The sequence below is a fragment of the Dendroctonus ponderosae genome, unplaced genomic scaffold (assembly GCF_020466585.1).
Source record: "Dendroctonus ponderosae isolate FM_Combo_2020 unplaced genomic scaffold, Dpon_F_20191213v2 Dpon_F_20191213_6, whole genome shotgun sequence".
Lineage (NCBI taxonomy): Eukaryota > Metazoa > Arthropoda > Insecta > Coleoptera > Curculionidae > Dendroctonus > Dendroctonus ponderosae.
In genome coordinates, this window is record NW_026018814.1 from 12,393,734 (window position 1) to 12,407,991 (window position 14,258).

Below are 14,258 nucleotides of genomic sequence, written 5' to 3' on the forward strand. Positions count from 1 at the left end.
CATCGAAAGGTAATATCGATGTTAGGGAAACATCGAAGGCAGAACATCGATGTTCTGATAGTTTGCAGTTGCATACAAATTTCAAATTGATTAACTTAAACTTAAATAATTATATTTTGCTACTACTATGACATTTTAAAACAACGCATTGTTAAATAATCGACTAAATTTATTCAACTTATAGCTGCCAAATTTTTCGGTCAACTGACTGCAAAAAGAGCATTTCTTCGGGTGCAGCTGGAAATGGGTCGCTATGCCGCAGTATCGTTTGTATCGGCACAATCAAAGAGTTCGCAGAAAATCTTTCTATCTAGTATCAACATCAAATGTCCGATGTTTTCATTTCACGTCCCAACAGTATACAAGGTGTTTCATGAGAAAGGAGCATTATTTCAACCACGTTCTAGGTCGGAAAATAATCCTAGTTTGCAGAGATTGTAGTTGTAGATACATACAGGGTGTCTCACGGTCAGCGTCCATTAGAATATTCCGGGAAGTAATGCGATTTGGATAATGGAATTTTTGGAGACACTCTTTTCAGTTCAGTTTTTTTCAGAACTAACAGCGACATTATGCGACTTCCGGTTATACCGGAACAACCGTATAATGTTTTTTTTTTAGTTCCTTTCTTCTTTTCGAATAACTTTTATTAAAAGTTTTTCGACCATCCTCTATCCGTTTCTTAGCAAAAAATAGTTTTTCTCAAAATTTTACCATTTACAGAGTGTCGCCTAAAATTGAATATCTTTTCAAAGATGAATAAGTGACACTCAAAATCACAGTTGCAAAATTAGATATTATTGTGCTCGATAATGACCTATCGGAAAAAGAGATCTAGATACAGCAAACCGAAAACATAATTCGAGTAGTTTTCATCCCAGACATTCACGGACAATGTGACCTAATTGTTGCAAGGACATGCAGAAAATTCCAGAAAATGTATCCTAATTTAAAGCAAATGAATGGCAATAAATAGCTCACGCTATCACTATCGAAGAAAAAAGTAATCCTAATCCCAATAATGTAGCAATAAAGCTTTAAAAATTAATCATTTTTCAAATGCGATTTGTTACCTAAAAATTCTTCCATTATTCTGTTAACTAGTGAGTAAAAAGTTGTGAAAATAAGATTTGATTTTGCAGGGGTAAAAATGAATGATTCCTATCAAAGCTTATAAATCCTACGATCCATAACGATAACACAAAAAAACGAGATAGCAGTGCATTTCCTATCATTTCACGACAAATTCTGCGTCTAGTAAGGCATAATTTGAGAAACGAATATTTTGTTGCTAGTTCTCGATTAATTGATCGACATAATTAATCTTACACTTGTACCTATTAAGTACTTATTGTTTTTAAATATATTTGTTACGAATTTCTTTCTTTTAATCTTGAAGTTATAGACAGCCATAATACAAGCCTCCTTATTTTTTAAATAAAATATCAGTTTCTATTAAGACTTTTTGTTTCGAGAACACTTCATTATTATTTCAAATACAACAACCCTTTGCAAACGTTCCAAAGTTTCAACCTGGGCATTTTCCAGTATAAATATCTCTGGACTGTGTCCGACAACATTTATGTTCTAAGGTTAAGGGCCAGGATTCTATAAATTTCTTACTTAAAACTGTGCAAAACTATGGACACTATTTCTAAAATTCACACCTGATGTTCAACATGAATTAAACTTACCTTTGAAGAATTTAAGGCGACCTCCCTGACCATAATTAGCCTTGTGGCACTCCTTTGAAATTCTGTCAACACTTCCATTCATCCCATGTCTTCTGTGGCTTTCTTCTGTCATTTTGGAACATTTTGTCAAGATGTTTGGAGATGTTTGAAGATCTGGTATATGCATTTCATAATGTTAAACAATTACCTGGAGCCCACTTCTTCAAATAAATCATCTTCAAAAACCTGTAAGGCGTATCACTTCATTCCACCTGCTGGCACCGATGCAACTGGCCGCAAAAATATCGCTTTCTCTGTACACACGGGCCAGGGAATCGCATTACCGCTCAAATACAACACTAGCATTGTTTAAACATTATCTGAACTCCGTCCGTTTTGTATAGTTCATCTAGATCCCGGCGAATTCGTCTGCTTTATTGAGTCCCGTGGTTAAAAATTTGATGATGTCGACGGTCGGTCTCACAAAAAGTTCATTCACTTTCCTTTTGGTACGTTATTACCTTTTGGCTTTGAAAGTAAACTAGTTTTCTACGATAGATACCGCAACACACTTCCGGTTCAATCATATATATGGCTCCACTGTGTATTAAACAAAATTTTTAGATAAGCTCAAAATAAATAAATAAAAAATATAAAAATTTAATGTATCCGCCTGGCTGAGTCCATTTACGACATTTACCGTTTTTCCTTTCCTTGTCGGTAAAGCAGAAATTGAATTATAAACCAAATATTACGCTTTTTACCTGATTCGGTCGATATATGTCTCTATCGGTATCATTCAAGATCCCAGGCAGCCGGCTCTATCTCTTTTCAACGCTAAAGGTTGACTTTGACTTATGACAATTTGAGAGTCGGCATCACCGCTATCGACACATGCACATGAAAAGAAGCTTTATAACCTGTCATCTGTCATGTCGACAAACATAACGCGTTGAACGGTAATTTTTATAAAACAGCGATTTTGGGATGTAAATACAGGTATCCAGAAGCTTTTACATTCAGCTGATATGGCTGACTCTTTGGAGGTAAATCCTTAACAAATTGCGCTCTATTTACATCATCCACTAAACTTTTTATATTGTTTAGGAATTGCCTCCCCGAGAAATGGATGAATCGTCTCAAAGCATGCCCCAGCCTGTTGAGAATCAGGGTCTACAGGCCTTACATGATACGAACAATGAGTTCACTGGATTTATTCAACCGACTGTACTGCCATCAGACTGGAGTGAGAATGGTGTTTCAGGTAAAGTATTCATTACCTACACAGTTTATTACGTATTTTTGCAGGCACCGGCTACCGAATACCGCTAGCATGGTAGTCGGTACTATCTTCACACAAAATCATAACTAATAGCCCGTAATTCAAGCCTCAATTAACATTTGAAAATCACATTGTTCACCATGCTACCAAAACCAAAACCAGTACCAAAAGTTAAAATTATTGCTTAAGGGCCCTATTCTGTAACTACATATTCCTTTAAAAATAACATTTTTGACGGTCCGTTATAAGGAATTCGACTGCTATTCCTTATCCGTGAATTTGGACGTTCCGAAATTACCGACATTTTTCAATAATAGTAGGTGGCAACGTTGAAATCTACCCTAAATTTCCAATCTTGTTAGCCTGAAATTGCCTAAAACAAAACCTCGTGCTGAAACAAGACAAGAAGTATGTCTCTAGTTTGTTTTTCAGTTCTGTTTTGTATTCCCCTTTTGGAAGCAGTTACCAATAACTTAAAATAAATAAAATGTCCCGTTTACCAACGCAACAAACAACAATTTTTTTGCAGTTTGGGAGAAACCAAAGTTTTTACAACAAAAATTTCAAAAATCGTTTATTATAAATTTAATGGAGGAAAATTTAATATTGGTGCACGGAAAACAAGCTTGCCATACTGCAGAATCATGTGTAGATCCCGTAAATCGAGCATTTAAATTCAATATACAGGGTGTTAAAATATTTTAACAGCGTGTTCTCCTAGTCATTTTAGAGGGGGGTCTTACTGAGATTTTTTTAAATTTGAGGTATCTTTTTGAGATATTTGATCTCCAAAATGGCGAAAAATATTAGTTTTTGTTGTTTTTCTTTAAAACGGTTAAACTAGAAATTTTAGTACACATTATAAACTAATTGAGTGCGATTCTATGGTAGTGTTTTGTAGTTCAGTTTACTTTTATACAGGATAGAAATGTGAAACTCCTACTTTTGTTTTGTTCAGAAGTTTTTTGTGTGCACTTAAACTTTTATCAACATAATTTTTTTAATTACTACAACTTTTTTAGCTCTTATTGTTTTTTCTTAAGGGCACTAGTTTGCCCGCCATTTAAGAAATACGGTTTATTCAACAGAAGTGGAATACAATCGAATAACTTTAGGAAAGATTATTTAATATTTTAGCGAAATAAGAACTTCAGTGCAAACTTTACGGTCTGTAAATTTTAATTTCATTAAAAGACTGCTGCTAAGTTAACATTAGAATGGTTATTTCAATTTAATTTTTCTTGTTTATACCGTTGCGCCTATTGTTACCATGTTTTTATTTAAGTAACATTTATTCAAACTTAATAATTGAAATCTAAACCAAAATACACAATTTAGAAAAATAATTTGGGTTGTTAGTAATCAACTAATAATGTGTACAAAAAAGTTCTGAACAAAACAAAAGTAGGGGTTCTACATTTCTACCTTGTATAAAAGCAAACTGAACCACGAAACACTATCATAAAATGGCACTCAATTGGCTTATTATGTATGCCAAAATTGAAGTTTCTATGTTTAACCGGTTTAAAGGAAAACAAAAACTAATATTTTCTGCCATTTTGGAAATCGAATAACTCAACAACAAAACCTCAATTTAAAAAAAATCTCAGGAAGACCCCCTTCTTAAATGACTAGAAGAACACGCTGTTAGAATATTTTAACATATTTACGGAATACCCTGTATATTTGGCAGTTAAGACTGCGATCCTTTCCGGGAAAAGTAGGAAATAGCTGGATCATCTTCAGGGACTGAAATTATTGCAATATGAGTACAATCAATCGCATCCAGACATAGTGGAACATTGAAATTTTTCAAAACCCACCCTTGACATTGCTTTTCGCAATAAAAGAACTTGGAAGCACAATCCAGTTGTCCAATAAATGCAATTAAATTACGTCTGTATCTTCGGTAGTGCATCGACTTATGCTCGGTTGACTAATAGTTATTGTACATTGCGCTGTAGTTAATTTGTAACTTCCAGTGGCATAAAAATATAATGTAGCTAATAGTTTATGTCGTTTGATATTGTTATCCTTCTTCTAGGGGCTGGTATGTGTTGGCCTTCATCAGGAAATTCAGTCAATTATTATTCTAGCAGTATTTTTGTTAAGTCGAAAAATGGACTACATTGTTTCCTCGGGGATATTAAATGTAGAAACATTTATACAAACTGTTGAAAAAGTAGTGTTTGTCAGCTTAGTGGATATTCGCCTTAAAATGAATGTTCTGGTTAACGCACGATTTCTTTAAATTATCCGCTTTAACATATCCGCATCTTCTGCGGAATCTTCTTCTGTGAAACAGCGGGTAAATTGTACTCTAAAGAGAAAATATTTTTAAAATAATAATTAATTGAATGTATTTAAAAAATCGCAGTGTGATTCAATTTTAATCGGTGAGACTTTAGTTATTGACTACAGTTTTTGATGAAATTTTAGGTAACAGTGAAATGGAGCTTTCATCCCCAGAAAAGCAGTTACCATCGTTGCTATCTTTGAGAGTGGATCCACCAAATGATGAACCTCCAGAAAACGTGGAGGTTGTGTTGCCTCAGGTGTTAGAGGAGGTACTGGCGCTAAAAGATCAACGAGCAATGGAACTGGGTACAGAAGAATTAGGTGACCGAGAAGATCAGAAGAATGTTGCTGATAGCAGTGAACCTGTGTGGGAAAAAAAGGGTCATAGTGTGATAATTGTATGCAATCATTTTATTGCATAAACAGCATTTAGGAATATTGTGTTTCTTTCAGGAACAAGAACAGGACTTGGAATCCAATCTTGAGTCCGAATTTGAGGAATCTGAGATCGAACATGTGAAGAGTCGAGATCCAAAAGAGAAGGTCAGTAAAAATAAGAAAAAGAAGAAGCGAAAGAAGAATAAAAAACACAGGGAAAATGAGGAGAAAGATAGGCAACAAGGATTGGAAAATGGAATATCTGAAAAAGATGGCGAACTTGATGATCAGTTAACTGAAAAGGATTCTGTACAAATTGAGTAAGACAAATTGAATCGTCAAGTGTTATTTTCTAAATAAATCAATTGCAGATATGTTCAAGAAAAAATAGGACTCCACGAATTAGCTCCTCAATATCGCCAATTTTATACGATTTTTGAGCAGTTCAAAATTTCAGACGAGCGTCAAAACATTCCTCCACCCATGCTGGCTAATATAACAGCACTTTCCAGCCAGCCAAAATTATTGTCTGATGACCAAAATGAGGATAATGAAGACTCAGAAGACGTAAGTTTAATTTTAATGTCCTCGTAACTCTTTAAAAATACAATAATGTTCTGGTAGAAATTTGGAAAATATGAGTATATTAAAGTCGGTGCTATTCAAATATACAGGGTTATTCAGATTATACAACGCGGCAGATTGCGGCAACATTTTTGAAAATTGCCCGTTGGAGATACATTTTCAATTTATTTTCTAATGTACAGGGTGTGCCAATTCAACCCCAAGTTGCATTTTTTGGAATGGAATGCCCTGTATATTATTATGTTATTTGTGTCTACGACCGAAATAAACGCCAGTTCTATTAAGGTTTATCTTACTTAAATATTTGGAATGAATTTTGTAAAAACGGGAGTTTAAATGCTCAACACCCATTGGAGGTTTCCTAAAAAAACTCGGTTTTCATAGACATCGCATATTTTCAGGATTGATACGTTAAATACGGCATACTATTTAAAATAGGTAGAAATGAAATGAAAATTATTTTATGAAACACTCAGCATTCCCAGCAGTACTATTATACGAGCAAATCATACAGAGCGTCTCAAAATAGTGCTCAAGCAATTATTGCTCGTTTTCAACGGTAATAACTTAATTAAAATAACCCCCTGTATTTTCTGGCAAGAGCAGATGCACAAATTGCATTAAATATCGAATAATATTTAAAGTAAAAGTCAATACGCATTGAGATACTTATAATTTGTACAAACACCTAGCAATAGTATTATTCATTTTTATGAAGAATTTTTTGTGTCCGAAAATTCTAAATGAAAAGGATTTTTTCGAGTGGTTAAATTAAGCAAGTAATTACCGTTCAAAATGTGCAATTGTTTGAACAGGTACCTACATATATCTCGTAGTCGATATGTATCTCGTAGTCGAATTTTTATTAATTTGGCATGGAACGGTGTCTATTGATAGATTGATATTGATTTCCTTTATCMGCCGGTAAAAGGAGGATCTTATAGAGATAGGAGATATATAGGAGMTCTTATAGCCTTGTCGTTGCTTAAGGATSTTAGTGCTTGACGTTCTCCGTAATTGAGATTGCKTTTAGGGGGTTTAGCGCGTTATAAGTTGCATACCGTTTCCGCTSTTACTTGATCGGCATTATGCGCGGAGTAGTAGACACATACCTCTTTCCACGTTAGCTATGTTGTCTTCTACAGGTGGCTTAGAAGGTACTATTGCAAAATTCCCTCCCCTTTTTACGGTGTTGATTTCATGAGTGGACAGTTATTATTGGTCAGGTTGAACCCTCGAGTGATCCTCAGGTTCTGTGGGATTGGAAATGTTCCTTTTTTATCTAAATCCTCAAATTTCTTCTTCTATCGGTTGGTTGCGACGACTTCTGCAACAGTCATTCGCTCATACATCAGGGGGTCAACCTTGCGCCAGTCACTCCAGTACATCCCGTTGGCAAGTTTTAAATTTATAGACTCATCAGTCTCTTCGCAAAGGCGATGAGGTGGCGGCCGAAGTTGTATCCCGAGCTCCACTTGAATATGATTTCAAGTCAACTATTACAATTAATATATATTAATTTGTTCGTGTTTTTGTAGAGAAAACTTGAAGACAAATCTAAAATGTCAAAACGGAAACTAAAGAAATTAACTAGATTGAGCGTGGCTGAATTAAAGCAGCTGGTTCATAGACCTGACGTGGTTGAGATGCATGATGTCACGGCCAGAGATCCAAAACTTTTAGTGCAGCTGAAAGCTCACAGGAACACTGTGCAGGTAGGAGTTGAATATAAACAGAACGGTTTTTTGAAGCTTAATCAACATTTAGTTTTGTTCAGTAGAATGCGGGTTTTGTAAAGTTTGTTTTTAATTCGAGAGGCTTTTAGCTATGAATATGACTGTAATTGACTAAATCTAAATTCGGCTGTTGTCCACTAACATTGTAAAATTTTCAATTTTGAAGGTTCCACGACATTGGTGCTTTAAGAGGAAATACCTACAAGGTAAGAGGGGCATTGAGAAACCGCCGTTTAATCTACCGGACTTTATAAAACGAACTGGCATTATGGAAATGCGTGCGTCTCTTCAAGAGAAAGATGAATCCAAAACGTTGAAAGCTAAGATGAGGGAAAGAGCCCGACCAAAATTGGGAAAAATTGACATTGATTACCAGAAACTGCATGATGCATTCTTCAAGTAAGTAAATTTTATTCTTGATTTCTCCACGAATAGATCAATCGGAGAGTAGGCAACAGTTGAAAGTACGATATATCAACAACGGCATAACTAATGGGTTCTCCCAACGACCTCCCAGTGACCCAAAGGCTAACAAAGACTACACAACCTTTGCTGTTGCAGTTTTGTATATACATATATTTAATTGCTATAGAGGAGCGATGGTCAATGCGGCACTGTGCACGTGTTTCTGTTGATGTACGGAATCAAACGATTTTTCGAAGTCGAAAAGTGGTTTGTTGTATTTTTCGCTTTTTGCGATATGAACCTTAGCTGTTAACAAGTAGTCGTTTGTTCCACATCCCATCGAAAACCTGCTTACTCTTTCGAAGAAAAACTTCTTTTTCCTAGTCAAACCGTTGGTTATGATTTTTGTATGCGACTAAGAAGATTTTTCGGTCTGTAATTTTCAAGGTCTATGTTGTCACATGATCACCCTTTTTATTTAAATAATAATGGTAATTATGGCATTTACCAATAAAAAGGATTTTTACGGATTTTATGATACCTTGACCATTGATTTTATGAGTTGCGATCGTGCCAACCACTGTTTGGTGCTTCCTGAAGCGTGCACTGGCACATTGTCTGGCATAAACGTCAATTTGGTCAATTGGTACTGAGAGTACTTGTTGGTATCTTGCGCAATTAATTCTACCGTTCAAAAATTGTAAACTTGACTTCCCGAAAGCCGCCCAAATCATAATCGAACCACCAACAAAATTTCGCATCGAAAAGTAACGTAGATCAGCGCGTAAAATCATGCCAGTAATTTGCTAAGCCATCTGAACCATCCGAGTTAAATTTCCCATCGGACCACACAATCTGTAAAAAAACAACTAATTCAGCGACTAACTGTAACCTGAGAATATACCGAGTGCCAKTCCGCTGTCCACGTTTGATGCTGATYGGCAAACTGTGCTTTCCMACATCTCTGTGTCCCAGATTGGGGGACTCTTTTAAAGCCCTCCAGACTGTTTCATGTGACACATTTGGCGCAAATGTCTTCTGCAGTCGCCGGCTTTCCTTCGTTGAATTTGCTGCTGCAGCTCGAATCCTTCGTTTTTTGCGTGCCGAGAGAATTGGGATTCTTGCCTTTTTCTTGTCATTCCAACTTGTTTATAAGCTCGCGCTCTACCCTTTTCCTCGTCATTYCATTGCCTTCCTTTCGCCAATTTYCCTTTGAAAAAATTCAGGACAAAACATAATAAACTTTTTACAAGTAAACCTAAATCACGGTTAGGGTATGAAAGTCCGTACATTTGAAAAAAAATTATTTGTGTGTTTTAAAGACAAGCTGTYTAAATCACATTTCAGTTCAGTTTCTTGGCYGMTATAATATAATATATWGATAATAATTGCAGRATGGTTGATTTYATCTTKGAAATTCGGTCTGGGCAGTGAAGAAAATAAAAAMCTTTTTTAGCTACCAAGGTTTCGGCACTTTATTGTMTCCTTTCTCAGGGTGCTAATTRTTTGACCATRAGAAGGCCGGGAACYCTCCAGAATATTCTCATCATTTTTTTGTACAGCGTGATGAAATATTTAATCTTTTAGTTACATTGTTTGGTCATTATTTCTTTGTCTTGGATTACACAAAACATTTATTCACGATCAACATGTTTKTCTGCAGAAATAACGATGATTAAATACAAATTAATGATGAGCTGAAGGCACTGTACACCTAATTGATTTCGATTGAAAAGGTGCGTGGTGYGRYTGAAAAGTTTMGGCGGCGRAGGCCACTTTGAAACCGGCTGAATAYKTTRTAGTCAAAATACCTSTTTACCGTTGTGTCACCCTGTACCYCTTTAGATTTCAACCCTGAASTTGAATCACGGTTTTCAGTTAAAAGCTCATCTGAAATAATTGTTATAAATAATATTAGTACACACATAATTTTGTAAATGTTTCAGGTGGCAAACTAAACCGAAAATGACCATTCATGGTGATTTATACTACGAAGGTAAAGAATTTGAGACTAGACTGAAAGAAAAGAAGCCTGGCGATCTTTCCGAAGAACTACGAACAGCATTAGGTATGCCGGTCGGACCTAATGCAAATAAGGTAAAACTTGTCATCAGATTATGTTTCTTCCTTGTCCGGGATGTTTATTTATTTTCACCCGTTGTGCGTTCTAAATGTAATTTTTTGCTTATTATTTGTTTCTATAAGGTTCCGCCTCCTTGGCTAATTGCAATGCAGCGGTATGGACCACCGCCCAGCTATCCCAACTTGAAAATTCCCGGGCTTAATGCACCTATTCCTGATGGTTGCACTTTTGGATATCATGCTGGGGGATGGGGTAAACCTCCAGTCGACGAAAACGGAAAACCTTTGTATGGTGACGTTTTCGGTACAAATCAAAGCCACATAGATGTAAGTACATARTWYATAAATTAACGTCATTTTTTAATTTTTTGTAYAGAGCATGTCGCTTGTTTTCAAATTACTTAGCTTGAATTCACGCTTTGGCAACCCCTTTTTAAATTATGGACACATGTTTTATGAATGCCCAAAGCCAGCGAAAAGCGGTGAATTAAAATGCACATCTACGAAAATTTYGTTTTACTGGCACTTTAKCCGAATTGAAGCTGCAGGTTATGCTTCGTCTTTAATCTGCTAGAAAGTCAAATATATTTCTTTCAGTAAATAAATATATTTTAGGATATCGGCGAAGATCCTTCAGTGGATAGAACTCTATGGGGTGAGCTTGAATCGGAGTCGGAGGAAGAAAGTGAAGAGGAAGACGAGGAAGAGGAAACTGAAACACAACCACCGGACGAGTCAGGTAATTGATTTTGTTACTATTTTAATTTCAGCGTTTTTTCAAGATTTGATTAGAAAAATTCGGTGCATAGGGATTGTCCATAAATTATGTAAGTTTTTTTTTGACCAATCATGACCCCCCACCTACCCCGTAATTTATGGGCATCCCGTTAAAGCAAACTTATTTTGATTGAAAGTATTTTTTAGGTTTTGTAACACCTACTGAAGGATTAGCTACTCCAAGCGGTATTACTAGCATTCCGGCGGGAATGGAAACACCTGAAGCAATTGAACTCAGGAAGAAGAAAATTGAGAATGAAATGGAAGGGTACGCATTGCATAATTTTCTATGATTGACAAGTGGTTACATTTCATCTACTATTTTTTATTGTAGTAGTGAAACGCCCGTACTTTATCACATAATACCGGAGAAACGGAACGACCGCATTGGAAATGCTATGATGGCAAGTACACACGTATATGATCTGGCTTCTATGGGCGCTGCTCAGAATCCCGTTCCAATCAGAAGGTATAGTCAACTAATTCATTATTTCTATGCAACATAAGAGAATAGTAGGGACCGCATAAGCAAGACCCAGCACCTTTGTTAAGTGAAGGTATACTGCAATTGTTAAGATTATCGAACTGAAATTTTTGCGGAAAGCGAGATTTTGTTGAAGGCCGCAGTAGATTCTCACGGGTAGTTTCATTGCTATAAATTTAAAAAACAACGTTTTGGATGCGTCATTTGCAAGCGAAAATCAGCCTGAGGTTTAAAACCAGTTCTCAGGTGCCTCCGACTGACAAAGCTAGAAAACCCTTTTGAATTTTTTCGAAAGAATGCTGGCTGAAAATTTAGTGCTAAAATCTAATGTCTACTAATTAAATATAAACATTTGTAGACCTAATGAAAGAGAAGGAATGGTCGAATTAGCTCTTGATCCGTCTGAGCTTGACATGGACAGTGATGCTATGGCCGTAAGATATGAGCAACAGATCAGGGAAAATCAGTCCCAATTGCAGAAAGAGGATTTGAGTGATATGCTGGCTGAGCATGTTGCAAAGCAAAAGGTATGTTTACGATTTTTTGACCCTTTTGTCAAGTTAGTTTAATTGGTGTGTAATTCTTATTAATTTTAGAGCAAACGCAAGAGGCAACAGCAAGAATCCAAGACCACTAAAAAATACAAAGAGTTCAAGTTTTAAAGTGTGTTCAGATACATGTAAATCGATTGAACATTTTTATTTAGTAATAAAGTGAATTTCCATCTGGACGATGACGAAATTTGTAGAATTAAAAGATTTTCCACCTGTTCAGCCACGAGTTGCTTTCGTTTCGAGAAAATAAGATACAAAGTTTTACTTTATATTTAGTAGTAATGTCACTTCAGAAAAATGTAGGTACTAATTAAAATAATAATCCTACCAAAAGTACTGATTCTAATTTTAATTAATTATTCTAAGAATCCAAAATAAGCAGGTATAATAATATAGCATTAAGAAAGGATGGGCTGAATTTTACAAAATGGAAAAAGAAATGCACTACAACATAACATTCGTATAAAGTGTGGAACATTGAATTCTAAAGCAATGGGTATGTTCTGTGCATACAGCTAGAGCACTCGCCGCCTGCATCATAGATAAAGACAGATGGTCGGTATCTTTGATCTAATAACTATTTAGACAGTGGCGCCGTTAGCGACGCGGGCGGGTGATTAAACCGCCAAATTCAAATGCTATTCAAGTTAATTTATCATTGAAAATGCCAAAAAACCATTTTTGTTGGTCCTGTGAGATTTTCAAGCAGAACCAAAAAAGTCAGTACGTACCATTTAAAAAAACTGATTTTTTTGACTTTTTATATCAATGCTTGTAGGCTGCAGGCACCAAAATGCGTACATTTAAGTCATCCGGGGGGGTTGGCTTGGGCTTTCAGCTAACTACCGACCAAATATGATGATCAAAATATGACTACTAGTCTCAAAATAGTTTTATGACAAACTTTAACTTGTCGGTGAAATGTATATCGCATACCCTAAACTTGTGTCGCTGATGCAAGGGCGGATCCAGTGGGGTCATCGGGGTCACAACCCCCTCCCCCTTGTACTGGGTTTATTGCCACTAACGATAATTTTTCTAATTTCATAGACAACAAAGTACTGAATTTGTACTACTTGACCCCCCCCTTGACTCGAAAGCTGGGTCCGCCCTTGCGCTGATGTCTGTCGTTCACATCAATTAAAGCATTTCTATTAGTATATAAGTATCGGCACCCCTTTTATCTTATCTGCAAAACAAAAGTTTGATAACAAAGGGTGCATGTTTCAAATAAATAGTCAACACTACCCACATGCTTTAATATTCAGGCAAAAAGCATCAGCCGTACGGTTGTACAACTTATAAATATGTAGGCCCAGCTTACCAAGACCTTAGAACTTTAGACTTAGAGCCAAGACAAAAAATGCGTTTTCACTTCTTTAGAAGTTTTCTCACAACTAGCCATATATAAAGACAAKGCCATCGCCAACGGAACATTAAAACCGCATTTTGCAACAAAATAATGTAAGAAATAAGTATCAAAATARCTTTAGGTTTGTGACTGACCATAGGTAAAGACTGAGCATCACTTGTCATCGACACGCGCTGTCACCAAATCTCCAAAATTGTCGATGCCAGCGCTCCTGGTGTAAAATAATTAAAYTTTAGTCTGAAATTTTTTTATGGCTTATTATCTTTTAATTTAATTATTATTCTTGTTATTATAAAATTAATTCCGTTTCATKTTGGGGCTTATATAAAAGCAAGACTTGCAAAACCAAGACCAAGACTATGTATAGAAGCACAAGCACAACAGCAAGACTTGCTCTCTTGACCAAGAGAAGGTYYTGATCTTGCTTTGCTCGTCACTAATTAGTTTGAACATTTTAGGAAGTTCGTCATAATTTGACAAGAAGCAAATTTGTTTAAGTGTAGWGTTTGTGTTGATAAATGTTATCAATAGGCAAGCCTTGTTTATTCAATRCATTTCATAAGGACATRTAATGGARCACGCAGGACTTCATTTTCWCCTYSTTTAAGTACCTTTCCAAAGGAGAARCTATT

The 14,258-nt window shown here is 35.9% G+C and overlaps 2 protein-coding genes and 1 long non-coding RNA gene across 4 annotated transcripts in view; 1 reads left to right on the forward strand and 2 right to left on the reverse strand.

The window, feature by feature from the left end:
• Positions 1 to 1,971, reverse strand: part of LOC125502397 (protein hairless-like) — a gene marked incomplete at its 3' end in the record, with an annotated part of 31,338 nt that extends 29,367 nt beyond the window's left edge. Inside the window, 2 exon segments of the mRNA XM_048667745.1 lie at positions 1,695 to 1,799; positions 1,882 to 1,971. Of these exon segments, the coding sequence (XP_048523702.1) occupies positions 1,695 to 1,799; positions 1,882 to 1,909 (133 nt within the window).
• Positions 1,972 to 2,477: 506 nt separating this feature from the next.
• On the forward strand, positions 2,478 to 12,590 carry LOC109535084 (splicing factor 3B subunit 2). Its single transcript, XM_019900905.2, has 14 exons — positions 2,478 to 2,719; positions 2,781 to 2,937; positions 5,395 to 5,651; positions 5,707 to 5,951; positions 6,003 to 6,198; positions 7,755 to 7,931; positions 8,119 to 8,351; positions 10,304 to 10,454; positions 10,563 to 10,766; positions 11,055 to 11,178; positions 11,364 to 11,484; positions 11,551 to 11,685; positions 12,059 to 12,227; positions 12,297 to 12,590. The coding sequence occupies exons 1-14, from the start codon at positions 2,702 to 2,704 to the stop codon at positions 12,360 to 12,362; spliced, it is 2,253 nt and encodes a 750-aa protein (XP_019756464.1). The 5' UTR covers positions 2,478 to 2,701; the 3' UTR covers positions 12,363 to 12,590.
• LOC125504946 lies at positions 12,589 to 14,082 on the reverse strand. 2 transcript variants are annotated; one of them, XR_007281830.1, is made up of 2 exons: positions 13,507 to 14,082; positions 12,589 to 13,443 (listed from the first exon to the last, which is right to left on the reverse strand). It is a non-coding gene; the product is annotated as an uncharacterized LOC125504946 (long non-coding RNA). The 2 variants fall into 2 exon arrangements; XR_007281831.1 differs by having other exon boundaries at positions 13,503 to 14,082.
• Positions 14,083 to 14,258: the final 176 nt, after the last annotated feature.

Bases quoted from the DNA above. Each gene is read 5' to 3' on its own strand.
- LOC109535084 (XM_019900905.2), top strand. The intron at 2,938-5,394 runs GTAAAGTATTCA...ATGAAATTTTAG, and splicing joins GAGTGAGAATGGTGTTTCAG to GTAACAGTGAAATGGAGCTT. The intron at 12,228-12,296 runs GTATGTTTACGA...TATTAATTTTAG, and splicing joins AGCATGTTGCAAAGCAAAAG to AGCAAACGCAAGAGGCAACA.